A 15,461-nucleotide genomic window follows, 5' to 3' on the forward strand; every position below is an offset into this window, starting at 1 on the left:
ATTGTTTTTATGCCATAGCATATATCTGGCGTATAAGTCAAACTCTGCTTTTTTTTCGTCTTCTTTCATGATTTTTTCGCAAATACGGCCAACATCATTTCCATTGCGTTCAATTTAATTTTAAGAAAACCAAATCAATGCCATGCTCAAAATCAAACACCAACGATAAGTGGTAATGGAGTCGACACTCGGATCAAGTATTTGCGATAGAGTTTGGAGTAACAAGCGAAGAATAAGAAGAAGAAGAAGAATCAAAAAAGAATTTCGCTTAACAACGGCATTTAGTGGATTGGCGTCAATGATTCAATATGTTTGCCGTGCATTAGTATTTATCCAAGTACGAATGATACAAATAGTTTGTTGGTTTGACAAAGTGCCCAACTAATTTTTCGCACATATCTCCGCCGTGATTGAGTGAGAAAGCGAGCGTGTGGGATGATGACGGCGAGTAAGAATGAGTGAGCGAGTCTGCAGAGGAAATGGGACACAATGGATTCAGTTCTGTTATTGCCTTTCAACTTTACATTGTTTCTTTCACGGGCGATTGCAGCGGGTCGATGATATAACTTTGTCGTTTAGCAGCGTCATCGAGCACAAATTGATAGCCGCGCGCCGTTCATTTACGAACCGAATCGATGGTTTCATTTGGCGAAGGCAAGCGAAGTCAGTCAAGGTAATTAGTGGAGAAAATCGCGAAAAATACGAGAAAGAGAGAAAGGGACTATGTGTATGTGTGTGTGTGAAAGACTGAGTGAGTCAGAGAGAAGGAATAAGAGCACGCGAGAAGACAAAAAACGATAGCAACAACAACAACAACACCCTTTAGATTGAATGGAATGATTGAATGCAAGCTGTTTTAATATACTACACATATCACACTGTGGAATCATTTAACCAAGGAGCACACCACACACAATCGATTAAGTGTGCCAGTCCGCCACTAGATCTGTGTACGTGGATGGAACAAAGCGTAGCGCGTTCAACTATATCGACTTTACTCTGGTCGTAATTCATTGTGTGCCATTATTGTGATGGGGTGCTGCCGTTCGGTGTGTCGATATTACATTGTTGATTGTAATATGTGTGTATCGTTAACTACATAGTGAAATTTTTGCGGGCCCCTCATATACTGGAAAATGAGTCAACATTTCGTCAGAATATGGTTCAAACTCCAAATATATATATATGTATATTTAATTGGTATTCATGGAATGGCATAAAAAACAATTCCACACTCATCACATTCATCGGTGGTGGCATGAAACGAAGCAACCGCAGTCAGATCCAATAAGTTTAATAAATTTCAAAAAAAAAAAATCTGTCGTTGTCTTGGCTGCTGCTTTTCTTCTGTTTGCCATCCCGTTTGCCTTGCTGCTGTGTACATGTTCAATGAAAGTTTACCGTAAATGAAAATGAGACACCGTTTTGACAAATTCGAAGTTGACGTGCCGTACTCAAAGTGAAAAAGCACTTAACTGAAGAGCAAGTCGTATGAATGGCAAAAGTGTTAAATCTTATTGCCGATCTCCTCGACAGGCGCATCACATTTAAGAAAGCCACACACAAACCGAATACGGCGCTATATCAGCAGCTCATTCATTACTACCCCCCCCCCTCTCTCTCGCTTGTTCCCTTTATTAATTGTGAGATAAATGTACGTTCTTGATTCCTTTGTGTGTGTGTGTGTGTGTGTGTACGTTCATGAGGTGGTCGCTTGGTTCAATGTGTTCTTGCGATGCGACAAAAGTTGGCTCAATCATATTTATTCAAATAACGCATCATTCACACAGCAAACATATCGAATATTTTCCACACATTTTATCACATACATTCGAACACAAATGATTTTAATGATATTTTTATGAATACGCAGTATTTTTTTGCTTCCTTTTTTCGCTACCCCCTCCCCCGAAGCATTCATTGAAAATCGCATGACATTCGGAGCCTTGCAATGGCACAAAAATATAACATACATATTGCCACATTCTTTTTGGGGGAAGCTCTTATCTCGTAAAACAATTAAAAGCGATTCAATATACAGCAATACACACTCACACACACCGAATGAGAAGAGAGACAGTGGGGAGAAGCGAATGAAAAACACGGAAAATATATAAGCACTTTTTTTCTTCTTTTTCTGAAAAGCATTTTTGCGATGTAATCTTCCATACAGTTCCCGAAATAGCTCGAAGTTGCAAGTTAAAATGTTTGAAATATTGTCAGGCTGTGTGCATTGAATTGGTAAAAAAAAAATGTCGGCAAGAGAGAAACACAGAGAGATAGAGTGAGATATGGCGAGAAAGAAAAAAAATGCTGATTGTGAAAATAACGCAAAAATGATGTTACTACACATTTCAATGCTCATAAGAAGCATTCCTTTGAGCATTGAAGTGTCTTTTTCGTTGTTGTGTTTGGTCGTCGCCGTCGCCGTCGTTGTCGTCATGAGTAGTAATTTTCGTTTGAAATAAAAAAGAAAGCCATGTGTCACGTAAAATAGTTAAAATCATGACGTTTTATGATACAAATGTATCAGCTCAAACCTTCAATTTCATTTTTCCGCATTTGACTGTGATTCTAAATCATTGCCTCGATAATCGGATTGGAATTCATTTGGTTTCCAAATCATGCGATGCATATCATTTGATGTTGCGATTCTAAACCAGCTTACAAATGGGACGGAATAGAGAATGAATGAATGAGAGAGACGCGCGCGCGAGCAAAATATGCCAAAATATGAAAATATGCTGGCATTTCATTTGAGAAATTTGCATTCACGTCCATCGGCAAGTTATTGTGCTGTGGAGCGAAATATGATCACTTTGGCCAAAGCCAACCATTCGTCGAAATTGAAACAATGAAAAATTATCATGGTTTTGCACCATTCACCGGGTGATTTTGTGTGTGTGTGTGTGTGCAAAATTGGTAATAAAAAAAAATTTATCACTTTCCAATTGATCCGGTTCAGAGAGCAGAACAAAACGTTATGCCGTTCGCCCGAAATACTCGTTGGTAAAGTGTGTGTCATACGTTTTTTTTTCTTTTCACTAAGTGTGAGTATGAGCGACGAGTTGAATTTCGAAAAGAATAAAAAAAAACGCAGCACAACAATTTATTGGACGAATACAGTGGGAGTTGTCAGTATTGATTCTTACCTCTGTGTGTTGTGATGGAAAAACGCTGTTTTGCATCAAATTATGTGGTTCCAGCGAATCTAAATGCGTCAGACTTTTGGATTTTAGCTATGTATATAAAAAAGGAGAGAAGAAAAAAGAAAAAGTCAATCAAAAGCTCCAATAAAACCATCCAGTTTGATTAAATGAGGAAAGTGCGTGCGACATGGTAATCTGTAAAAACAAAACCCGATTTGCGATCGAGGGTCGTTGAAAGGATACTGCAAATGGCATATTTTGGTCTATAATTTAACCATGTTGTGTTTTTTCTTTTGTGAATCGAATGAGTGACTGTTTGTTTGTGTGTTTGTGTGAGTGTGCTCTTTTCAACCCACACCAGACTATGTCTCGAATTAGTGCCTGTGTGCCATTTTTTGCCGTATTAGTGAAGTGAGAGAAAAAACAACAGCTCATCACTTTTGGCTCTTTAAGTACTAAAATGGAGATAAAACATTGCATTCACATTTGATGGGCACAATAAAAACAAGTGAGAGGGAGTAAAAACCGTAAAAAACATTTAGAATCAAAGAACAGCAAAAAAAAGCAGCGGCAGCAACACTATTCAACATTCCTTGACAATGTGATACGTGGATATTTTTTGAGAAAATTGGAAGGAGTTTCCTTAAATCCGATTATATTTTCTGCATCATAAGTTCATTGACAGTCCAATCAGGTGGCAATATTGTTGATGTGCTTTTAGTACCCGTGTTCCGATTCCACGATACACGAGTCATGTTCAATTTGTTCGTATCAGAGAAAAAGGAATGAAATAAGAAAGGAAGCACAGGGCGATTACAATCTCATACCGAGTCTATATTACGGACCAAAACTATTTACGAAAAGATCGCATTTTTTCAACAAAATCGATGTAAATCCCATTTGGAGAACATTGAAGAAAATTGCAGTCGGATACTTTTAAAGTGCATTACATTGAATTTGAATTAGAGAGTTTGAGTCTATTATGGACCAATGTATTTGAAACGGCGTATTTTCTTGTTGTTGAAATTTGTTTTTTTTTTCTTTAATCATTTCCGTCAATAAAGTCATCGCCTGAGCATCACATGGACAAAGGCTTCCGCTTTGCATGGGCGATTTCACATTTGAAATGCTTTAGATATATTTCCCTCGCCAGTACAGATATCACCGTTTCCCTGTTTTCAAAACATAACAAAAGGAGTTTTATTTCATTTGGTCGTTGATACGTTCGTTTCCAAGCGAATGACTTTCGTTAGAATTGCTTTTTTTGTATAATGTTAGATTTATCGAGATGTAAAGCCCCATCCGACGTTGGCATTTTTGAAATTCAAACAAATACGGTTGGGCCCTGCCTTTTTTTAGATACTCCCATTCACCAACAACAAAAACCGAGGGGCAAACCACTCAAAAGTAATACTGTGTATTAGTATTACTTTAAGTAATACTAATGTAAATATTACCTTGTATTACTTTAGTATTACTTTTTTCAAACAATAGTATTATTTTTAAAAGGAGTATTACTTTATCAAAAGTAATACCACTTTTACCTAGTATTACTTCGTATTACTTCGCAGGTATTATGTATTACTTTTGAGTGGATTGCCCCTTGACAAAAACAGATGCTGAATTGACTGAAATGAAAAAGAGTCACAGCTCCACGAGTAACACCACTTAAAAGTGAAACCTTTTTTTGGTAAACTATCAATATGGCTTATTTTTCGCCAATCTCTTTTTGATAACGAATTGAATAAAAAGCCAGATCAGTTCACTGAAACAATGCTAAATGTGTGTTGAATGAAGTGTTTGACGCACATTTACAATTCCCATTCGGTAGTGGTATGAAATTAAACAAAAATAGAAAAAACGTGCCCAAAATGTCACACTTCTATGTAACATAACATGGATTTCCACTTACTACATAGTAACGATAGAGAGATAGGAACGAAGAGTGTGAGCAAGCACGAATGTCAGCTGGGCGAAAAAGAAGGAGAAAAAAAAACAAAGCGAGCGAATCCTTCATTGCCAAAAACATTAATTATTTCATAAACTTTTCCAGCGTATTCATATATTATAACCCTGGCTGTGGTTTCAGCTGAAATCGCTGCAATTTGTTGTAATACACTAAAGCTTTTGGATACAGCCACTCAATCTTCCAATTGCTTACGATTTGTTTCACATTGAATTGTGCGAAAAGACACAGCACGAACGCTCTTGATTCTTCCCCAGTATGGTTGGGATCGCAAGGCGACCAGAGTTCATCGTGTGTATATGTGTGTTTACACACAAACAAATGGAAATAATCCACAACCAACCGAATATTGGATTGGAGCATAATTTTTCCTTGCTCAACACTTTCAAATGCCGAGAGAAAAACTTATGTAAAAGATACAAACATATGTTAAAACATTCAATAAACTGAAACAATCCGTGACTTCATTCTCGTCAACAACAGCTTCGAGTTGCTTTTTTAATCGCTTTGCCAACTTCGTCTCTGTTTTTGGCGCACTCATACATACGCACATACGCCACAATAGATAAAACGTATAATAATCAAATAATCCTAAGATACACCGCACCGTATTCGCATTCAACACTACATTTTAAACTAATGTGTGTGCGCGTTTGTGTGTGCACACACCACCAGTAACATCAGCAGCAACAACTATTGTGAAAACTAAAATTGTCGGGAAATTGCATTCTGTAACCGTTAAATTAAAAACTTATACTGTCGATCGTAACTTTGTAATGTTTATTTAAGGTTTCATGTCATACAGTATGCGGTTTTGAGCAATGGCACATTAGTTTTTGCCTAATGAAATCGCGTTTCAATAAATTAAAAAGGGCAATGGTACGAGGTGGGAGGTTGATAAAGAGTGTAGAATAAATATGCCAACGATAGTTTTGACACATTGAAAAATAAAAAATAAAAACAACAAAACCGTGAATTATGATGATATAGAGAGAAAACAACAGCTACGCACTACGGTTGCTCGGTTTGTGTGTCTGTGTCAGTGTCAGTGTATGTCTGTGTATAAGTGAGTGAGTGGGTTTGTGTGTGTTTGTGCTTTGTGTATTTACATATGATATGTGTTCAGCATACCTGCAGTAATTTGCTTGTTGGCGGTGAAACAACGAGACATATTTTCATTGGTGACTGTGTAAATTCATCACTGTGCTTCATTTCGCCGATTAAAAATGGATTTTTATTACGTAAAAAAAGGGATGATGATGGTGATGTTGGTATTGATGATTCAATTTTTGATTGATGTTTTTCATTCGTTGTATAATCGATGAGATTTACGTCATTTCTATTGTTATCGGGGACGCTTGTGCCATTCCTACAATTCCTATAATCTTTTTGGACCAACTCTTTAGAATATTCCAAACAAACGATCGGGGAAGGAGGATACACAAAGAGAGACGGCCACCACTCAAGACAGTTGAAAAGAAGAATGTAGCTTGAAATGCGGCATCATAGATTTTCTGTTTATTTTTTTATTTATTTTTTTGTCTTCTTTTCGATCAGTAACGTTATACCATCATTCCGCTTGAAACTAATGTATAGCAGACGTCAGTGACTGGTCTGGCAAACATAAGCCCATCGACGAGCCAGATCGAAGCTACATTCATCTCATCAATTGCATGTGGCTCTCAATGTTGCCGCAAATCAGACTCACCATTTATAAATGATTCGATAGGCTCTTTGTCCATTTCCGTTCTCTCGTCCAAAAACGGATTATTGGTGTATTGTGGTGGAACGAATGATGATTGCTGCTAAATCGTATACACATAAATAAATATTAGCGAATGAGAGATAGAGATAGAGAGACAGAGCGTATATTTATCTCAACGCGCTACGAACTATATAAGCTAGCTCATAAAGCTACGGTGCATCGTATATCGATGGATTTATTTAGTGAACGGAAGAACAGTGAGGAAGGTGATGTTCCGTTTAGTTTGATTGCGTCACATGGCCGCTTTCAGCGTCTATTCACCCTTTAAAAACGATTACCACTCTCCTCTCTGCCACTGTCTCGGTATCTGTCTCTTTCGATGCGTGTGTGTGTGTATGTGTAAATGCTGTGATGTGTCTGTCACATCATATGTGTGTTTACTGTTTACATTTCGAATCGGGAAACGAATGCAAATGAATTCATCATATAGATTGTGTATATGTGTCTGTATGTTATATCAAAGTTTTATTTTCATACTTTTTATTTGTTCATTTATTTTTATGGCCAATCGCGAAACGAAATGTGCCCATTTTCTTTATGTGTAAATTTTTAAGCTTCGCATTTCGTTCGATCCCAATTTTCTCCACAATTTCATTTTTCTTCTTCGGTTCGTTCGTTTCCGTTTTCTACCTATTTCATTACCGTTCCTAATACCACACGGTGGTCGCTCTTCTATTTTGACAATAGAAATGCCGCATGTGTGTGTGTGTGTGTGTGTTTGCGTGAAATATGTTATACGCGCAATTTAACGGTATATATTTGTCACGAAAGCTTTCAGTCTGATTGGATTTGTTATCCGAATACCCGACTCATACCGACTGCATTTATTGCTATTGAACAATGATAATTTAATTTCTTGTGTTTAGATTCCAGGACATTGAATCGATGGCGTTCGGGAATGGCCAAGATGTTAGCAAGACACCTGTCAATGCATTCAATTGGTTACTGTGACATAAGAATGATTTTCTGCGAACATTTAAGGCGAATTGAAACAAGCTCCCGGTTAACATCGGTGTATCCATTGGATACTATCCAATCCACTTGATTACATAATTCATCTAAATCAATTGCATTTTCATGAAGCCCATGAAGAGAGAGATAGAGAGAGAGCTCTCTATGTGCACCAAGAACACAATACCTACGAAAACGACACTAAACCAATATTTGCTTATGGGTGCGAATATTTTCCGGGGGAAGAAAATCGGATGATTCAACTTGATAGCAACTATTTTATTATTAGATGTTCATTTGTTGGAAGTTAATGTTTTCTTATCGGCTTCAAGCATGAAACGAGCCGCACGAATCATCCTCTTTTGCTGCTCTTTCACCTATATTCCTATCTATGTATTGTGTGCAGAAACTGGATTCACATGGAACATGAAATTTTCGGGGAAAATATGACAAGTGCCGGCAGCAAAATCACACATATTTTCTCAGCAACAACAAAAAGGTGAACTACTGAAGCTGCATCAACGACAGACCGGCACACAGACCATTGTAAAGAGAGAGAGAGAAAGAGAGAGAGAGAGAGAGGTGTTGAAAATCACATCTAAAACACAATATTATTTTTTACTGTCAAAATGTTGGAAAATAGTTTCATTTTTTCTGAAGTTGTCGTTGTTGTTGTTGCTCTGTGCATTGAAAACTTTGTATCAGTCAGTTGTGCTCGTATCATACAATTTGTATCTAGTTTGACAAAGACTCATATATACACATACACACAGGAAAGGGAAATGTGAACGGAAAAAAAGAGAGATGAGGAAAAAAGGAATTGGTACGTGATGAATGTTTGGTTTTGCTCACATTTGAAAGGCCTGAGCAAATGGATTATGGGGTAAAAGGAGCTGAAAACATAATTGAAATCAAAACACAAGACCCACAGGATTGAATTTCACCGATATTACTAATTGAATTACAGGATGTTCTTTCGACGGAGGTGGTTTTGAAATATGATTATTGTATGCACAAACAAGATAATTAAATTTTCGTGTTCCGGTATAAACCATGCGGTAACTTAGTTACTGAGTTTCGTCTTCCGATGTCTTCTTGTGAATGTTGTTGTTGGAGGTGGTGGGGGAGAGTTGACGAAAGAAATTCAACAAATGAGACAGACGGACAGACACTAAGGAGAGGAAGAACACGATATACGCATCTATATATGTACAAAAAGGTGTTGATTATTGTAGTAACACAAGTCATCGCACACACACACACACACACGAGCGCGTGGTGAATGCGAACGAGAGAGGAAGAATAAGTTTTTTTTTTTCATTCGTCGTCAATAACAAAACGATTGCTATTAAATGTTGTGTGCATTCAATGGAGTTGATTTCTCATCGTTTTTCTTCCTCAGTGGGTTTGGGTGTGCGAATTGGCCGAAAGCAATTTTTTGTATCGAAATTCTTGTACCAGCAAATGTTGTTAATCAAACAGAGAGCGTAAACTCGATGGTGTCTATGTAGCTTCATTTTAAATACAAATCAATGTTTTCGTTTGGTATTTATTTTTGAAGAAAAATTCACGAAGGAAAAAAAAGGTAAACTACGTGAGCTTTTCATTTTGGGCTTCAAGCTACAAAGGTGTAAGAGAATATATTTTTAATATTTGGTTTGGTGTTGGGTTCATTGAATTCTCTCTCTCTCTCTCTCTCTCTCTCTCTCTCTCTCTCTCTCTCTCTTTCTCTCTCTCTCTCTTTCTCTCTCTCTCTTTCTCTCTCTCTCTCTCTCTGTTTGATTATTATATGCATTCGACACACATACAAAAATGATGAAACAAACACACACCGGGAAAAAGGAGAGAAATACCGCGTTCATACACATCCAGCGTGCAAAATTGAAATTTTATAATTGAAAAAATCGCGAAATATTAAATGAATTCACAAAAAGGAAAGGAAAGGAAATGAGATAATTTGTTTACCGTATAGCATTTAACTGCTTGCTGTGGTTGCTGCGTCGTCGGTGGTGATCGAATCGATGTGTCCGTTTCGATGGTTCGAAACGGATTCTTTGCATTGAGCCGTTTCCGTTCATTATTGGTATTGGTTGACATCACAGCGCACAAACTGAATGACTTTTGTTCGAGTTCATTATTCTATGCGATTGTCCTTGTAAAATGAAAAGAAAAAATAATTGTTTTGTATGTGTGTGTGTGTGTCGTTGTTGTCAATAGTGTTGGTTTGTTTTGCGGCAATTTTGTCGTTTGATTCTTAATCATCGGGAATATCTCATTGCCATTTTGTGTTATTACTGTCGTCGTTGTCGTGTTCGTCGTCTTCACAATTTCACTATTCACTTCCATCGATTTCCGAATCATTATTTCACTTAATACTCTGATTTTTCCTTCATTCGAAATGATTTGCGAAATATTGATGATGGCCCATAAATTTAATTGTCAGACAATGTTTGTGTATTTGTGTGTGTGTGTGTGCTTCGGATTGCAAGGTGAGGGTGAGGTTGGTTTTTGGTAATGATGCAAAATCAATAATACTTGTGAAATGCCGACCGACCATCGTTATGCGGATAACATTGTGATATTGTTAAATTGATCGCATTAGTCTTGATAAAAGGCAAAATCCATGTATCCATTTAAAGTTCAAACATTAATTAGGCTAAGTCATTATGCGACCACAGTTATAATTTGCTTTTGGTTTAGCATTTTCACCTCCCTACCTTTCCCGAATTAATTATATTTGTATTAAGTGTAGCGAAGCAGCTAGCATAAGTGCAGTTCGTTGTTGGGGCCACCCCGGACTAATTAGTTTCGCGCAACAAAGACAAACGTTCGTTATATTTCTCTCGTGATTTTTTTTTTCAATATTATTTTGCCATTTCCATGTGGTATATTTTGTTTTTCGTTCATTTCTCTTTCATTGTTTTTTGTTACTAAACATGAGCGTGGAATTCCATGGAAATAACAAGCAAAAACACATATCAAATAGAAAAAAATTGACCGTGTTCTGCTTAGAAGAGCAAAAATAAGGTGAAACAACATAACGAATCGCTTGAAACATGTCGAAAAGGAATCCAGGAAGACCAAACACTAAGCCGAATGCCATAAATGATAGCACTGCAATGCAGTGTCGAACGAAAGTTCGTTTTTGATGTGCACAGTGCATGGCACATGTAACTTGCAAAAATTACTGTGAAACATATTCAGAGCCCACCATTCTCTGTTCCCATAAAGAATATATATAGTTTCGCGCGCGATTTATTTCGCTGTTGGCATGAACAAACGGAAATAGCTTTTGTGTTAGCGTACAGTCTAGGACGATGACGATGACGACGGCGGTGGCGGCGAATGAACCAACTATATGAAAGACCGAACGCTATGTATTGGGTTTTAATTCGTGAATAAATATTTTATTAGAGAGTGAAAAAACCGAGTGGGCTTGGGGCACGAACATCAAATAAACTAATGGACTAAAAGTTTTTTTTTGCACGTATGCACGTCAAGATCTACTATAGAAATTGAGCCTATGGCTTGGATACATAGTCCAACGATCAAATAAATCTAGGGGGTTGTACGGTATGTGTACAATTGTACGACACACTGAATCTGTAAGTTATTTGTGTCTCACATAAATATAAAATGTAAGTACATGTTTCAGTTAAGGTAAATAGTGTGTGTTCATGGACTTGGCATATGCCGTGTGTGTATGTTGAATGTGCCTGTGCTTTCGGGATGAAGAAAATAACAAAAAACAACATCTGTTACTCTTGTACAATTCTTACAATCAAAATACAAGTACGGCTGAGTATTTTACGGGTATGGTATAAGCGCGTCAATGACGAATGGATAGGCTGTCATCAGTCTATTGAACAGTAGTTTGGATCAATTTCACTCATGGGAATTCTATAGCGCTCTCTCTTTCTTTCTCTCTCTATCAAGTGCAATATCACTGCATCAGAGAAAAACCGCTCGTGCCATTTTCGACAACATTATTTGCAGCGCTTTAACAATTTCAAGTAAATTGAAGCCTTTTCCAGTTGTTCAATGTTGTCGCTATGTCATCTGAACTCATTTGTTTTCAATGAATGAGTGTGTCCCCAATAGGTATTATCATTTCGGTGTTTTATCGATTTACAATGGGCTCGAGCGATCTTGATCTATTAGTTCATTGCATACACAATTATGTAATATGTATTAATACATATGATTATATATTGCTGTGTGTCGCAGGTGTTAGTAAAATATTTACCAATCGAGAATGTTCAAATAATAGAGCAATAATAAAGGTAGCCATTCCATTGTTAATATGTGCTGTGTGTCGCCATGACAATGCTATAAAACTATAAGTTATGCTTTATTGCCATCTATATATTTCATCCTCGTCGTAAATGCTCATAGAATTTTTGGCTCTCTCTCTCTCTCTCTCTCTCTCTCTCTCTCTCTCTCTCTCTTGGTATTGTGTATCGGACGATAAGGCTGACATTGAATTGTATTCATGTGCAGCGTATATTTATCTAACGGTATCTAACGGGGTCTGCTCTATTAACATTTGTTAAATCTGACAAATTGATTATTCAAATTGAGTGAAAATGAAAAGAATAGAGAAAAAAATGATGAAAAGAAGATTTGAATGGAAAACGAAACAATCACATACAAAAACACACGTACACTGCACGCAATTTTGATTGAATCGTGAGCTGACGAATGGATTTTGAACTATTGTTGCCCACATATTAGATATCACATCGTTTTCGTTTATTTGCCATTGTTCATTGAAAATCTAGAATATAAACATGCACATTAATGTCACATCGAGTATTCTCACGTGCGATAATAAATCACCAGGGAATGGTTCGTGGAACTGGTGCTACTACTATATTACCGCTGCTGCTGCTATATAGCTCCGGTGTGTCCTCGTTAAATCATTCCTTATGCTTTAAAAAAAATAGTTTTCATTTTATTTACTTCAATGCCGTCGTTATTTTTCTTCGCTCGTCCCAAACAAATTAAATCCACGAAGCCAACAAATTAAGTGAAAGCGCATGAGAAGCAATCAGCAAGCGCCACACGCACAAACGCTAACATTTCCACATTCAATAAAGATAAGAGATAGACATAAATATGAATCGTGTGAAGTGTGTAATTATGTCAAGTGACTTTTTAATTATTATCACATTTTGCATTTGAGGATGAAGAGCAGAGGAATAAGCAGCAGCTCTATACTTAAGCAGCTAACGGGCAAATCGCGCACGCCATCGTCTCGCTTTTTCTTTCTCTGGCTCGTTGACTGAAACGAATGTCTGTTACATTCAGAATCTGGATGTGTGCACGAGTGTGTGTGTGTGTGTGTGTGCGCGTACAGACAATGTATATCGTGGCATATTTCTAAAACAAATCACGGACTGTCTGCACTTTGTTTCTGGAAGTGCCTGAAGAAGAAATAGCAACCGAGCGACGACGACGACGACGACGACGATAACAACAACAAAATCAACAACGACGACGATGATTTCGACGACAAACAGAAAAGCTACAATGAAGACAGAAAAAAACATGAAAACATGGATACAAATAAAACGGCCAAAATGCGAATAAACGAAAAAGAAATCTAACATAGTAAAATATTGTTATTATATAGCACGCAATATCTGTGACACGCATATACGAATGATTCTGCAGTCGTTGCGATCCTACACTACACATTCTGTGTTGTATACAATGTTTGCTTTCATTCTGTCATTTTGATGTTGTTGTTGGACGTTTTTGCAAAATAAAAGATAGAGAGCAAGAGATATGGAAAATATGGGGACCCTCGTTTTGACTTCCCTTTTGTATGACATAGAAAAAGCGTTCGCATTTTTTTTGCGTATACGCAAATGTGACGAATTCATTCTTCATTTCATTTGACTCCTTTTGCTTGTATTTTCTCCTTTTTTTCAATCCATTTCTGTTTCATTTCTAATGCCAATCTTTAATACGTGAAAATATGTATAAGACACGGTTTTTATTGCTCATTCCCCATTCTACATTTATTTTGTGTCAATTTGTGCCTGAATCTAACGTTTCATTACCATCTATTATTGCTCTTGTACAATGTCGAGAGATAGAGAGAGAGAGAGAGAATAGGGGAGAGGCAAAAAAAAGTTCAACTGAATAACGCAACAGTCACATCGTTTTAGTGAAATGGACTCATAATCTACATAAGCTATTCTACTTTATTATTTACGCGTTTTTATAATGCCAATTTTGAATTATCGATTTGCAACCGAACCATTCCATTGGCATTGTCAATCTCTATTTCCACATTTGCTTGATTCCCACATTTGCTTTGTGAATTTTCGAGTCACTCTTCGCTGGCTTACGTTCCGTGATAAATTTATTAAGTTTGATGGGGCCACCGCTCACCCTCTCGTGTGTCATAATTTTCCCGTTTATTTCAAATAAATTGCCATTTCAATGATTGAATGTTCCGCGGTACTTTTCTCTCTTGTCTTTTTTTCTGCCCTCGATTGAACCATTATTAGATATGTTGAAAAATAAAAATACCATCATAAGATTTTCATTCACTTGGAGAAAAAAAAAAATGAAGAATTCTGTCTTTTCGTTGTTGCTACTTTTTTGGTTGTTCCATATGATATTGCTCACGCTAGAAAACTTGTGCCTTCATTTATGATTTTCAATTAGCGTACATTGACCAAAGCAAAAAAAAGAACCATTACGCCAGGGGAACATTGTAATGATTCATTTTTAATGAAATTCTTATCAATTTAGATTTATGGTGTCCAGTGTATAAAAACGTTAAAATGATTCTACATCACCAACAACACAAAAAATGAGATGAACAGAAGGAGGAGAATGGTAGTTTTAATTTATGTATCCAGATGCACGTTGCATGCGTGTTTCATCCGACCAAAACACACACACACACACAAATCCCATCGTTATGTTAACTCTCAACACTCAAAAGTCGTTAATTTCAGCCGATTCACCATTTATAACGTCGAGACTTTAGTGCCAATTTCCAAATCAACAGAGCAAATAAATTACTTAAATGTTTGGATCGAGCAAAAAAGCATCTTTTAAAGTCAATAAAAACCGGCAAAAACCAACCAATTCACATGAGTTCATATGTTGTTGCACATTCACACAAACACTTTTGAAAAAAAAAATTCGTTTTGGAATTTAGCCAAATAACAATTTTATAATTTTTCATCGTTTTTTATCGTTTGAGTTTTGAACAACTCACACAGACACAGAAAAAAAAACATATCACCGAATTGAGCTGAATTTGATTCCATACGGAATTTTGTTGTTCGAAATGTTATGTTTTGTAAACAAATTTGTGAGAAGAAAAAGAAAACAGTTGAATGTATTACAGAGTAAGTTGCTTTTGATAAATTGCATAAAATGAGCAAATAATTACACATTTATATTTGTCGGACGTTCATTGACATTTCATTTGCTATGTGCATTGATGCTGTGCGTGCGTGTGTATTTACAACGACGTTTAAATATTGAACGAAAATTTAAGCACGATTTTACGTGTAATCACAGAATCGAACCAAAAAAACACGATAAAGAGAGAGAGAGAGAGAGAGAGAGAGAGAGAGAGAGAGAGAGAGAGAGAGAGAGA

The 15,461-nt window shown here is 36.7% G+C and overlaps 1 protein-coding gene across 9 annotated transcripts in view; it reads right to left on the reverse strand.

Annotated features, from left to right (window-relative positions):
- The window catches only part of LOC129577744 (pleckstrin homology domain-containing family G member 5), a 47,603-nt gene that overhangs the window by 15,961 nt on the left and 16,181 nt on the right, over positions 1-15,461 (reverse strand). For 3 of the 9 annotated variants that reach the window (XM_055465246.1, XM_055465248.1, XM_055465245.1), the window contains exons 2-5: positions 9,797-9,983; positions 6,824-6,920; positions 6,247-6,500; positions 3,153-3,239 (exon numbers count right to left, since the gene is read on the reverse strand). In XM_055465246.1, coding sequence (XP_055321221.1) covers positions 3,153-3,239; positions 6,247-6,500; positions 6,824-6,920; positions 9,797-9,928 — 570 coding nt within the window. In that variant the 5' untranslated portion in view covers positions 9,929-9,983. The remainder of the gene's footprint in view (positions 1-3,152; positions 3,240-6,246; positions 6,501-6,823; positions 6,921-9,796; positions 9,984-15,461) is intronic. The other 6 variants (XM_055465250.1, XM_055465249.1, XM_055465244.1 and 3 more) reach the window with 4 other exon arrangements.

This window comes from Sitodiplosis mosellana, unplaced genomic scaffold, assembly GCF_009176505.1.
Source record: "Sitodiplosis mosellana isolate CC-2019 unplaced genomic scaffold, AAFC_SMos_1.0 Smas_scaffold_6226, whole genome shotgun sequence".
NCBI classification, from domain to species: Eukaryota; Metazoa; Arthropoda; class Insecta; order Diptera; family Cecidomyiidae; genus Sitodiplosis; species Sitodiplosis mosellana.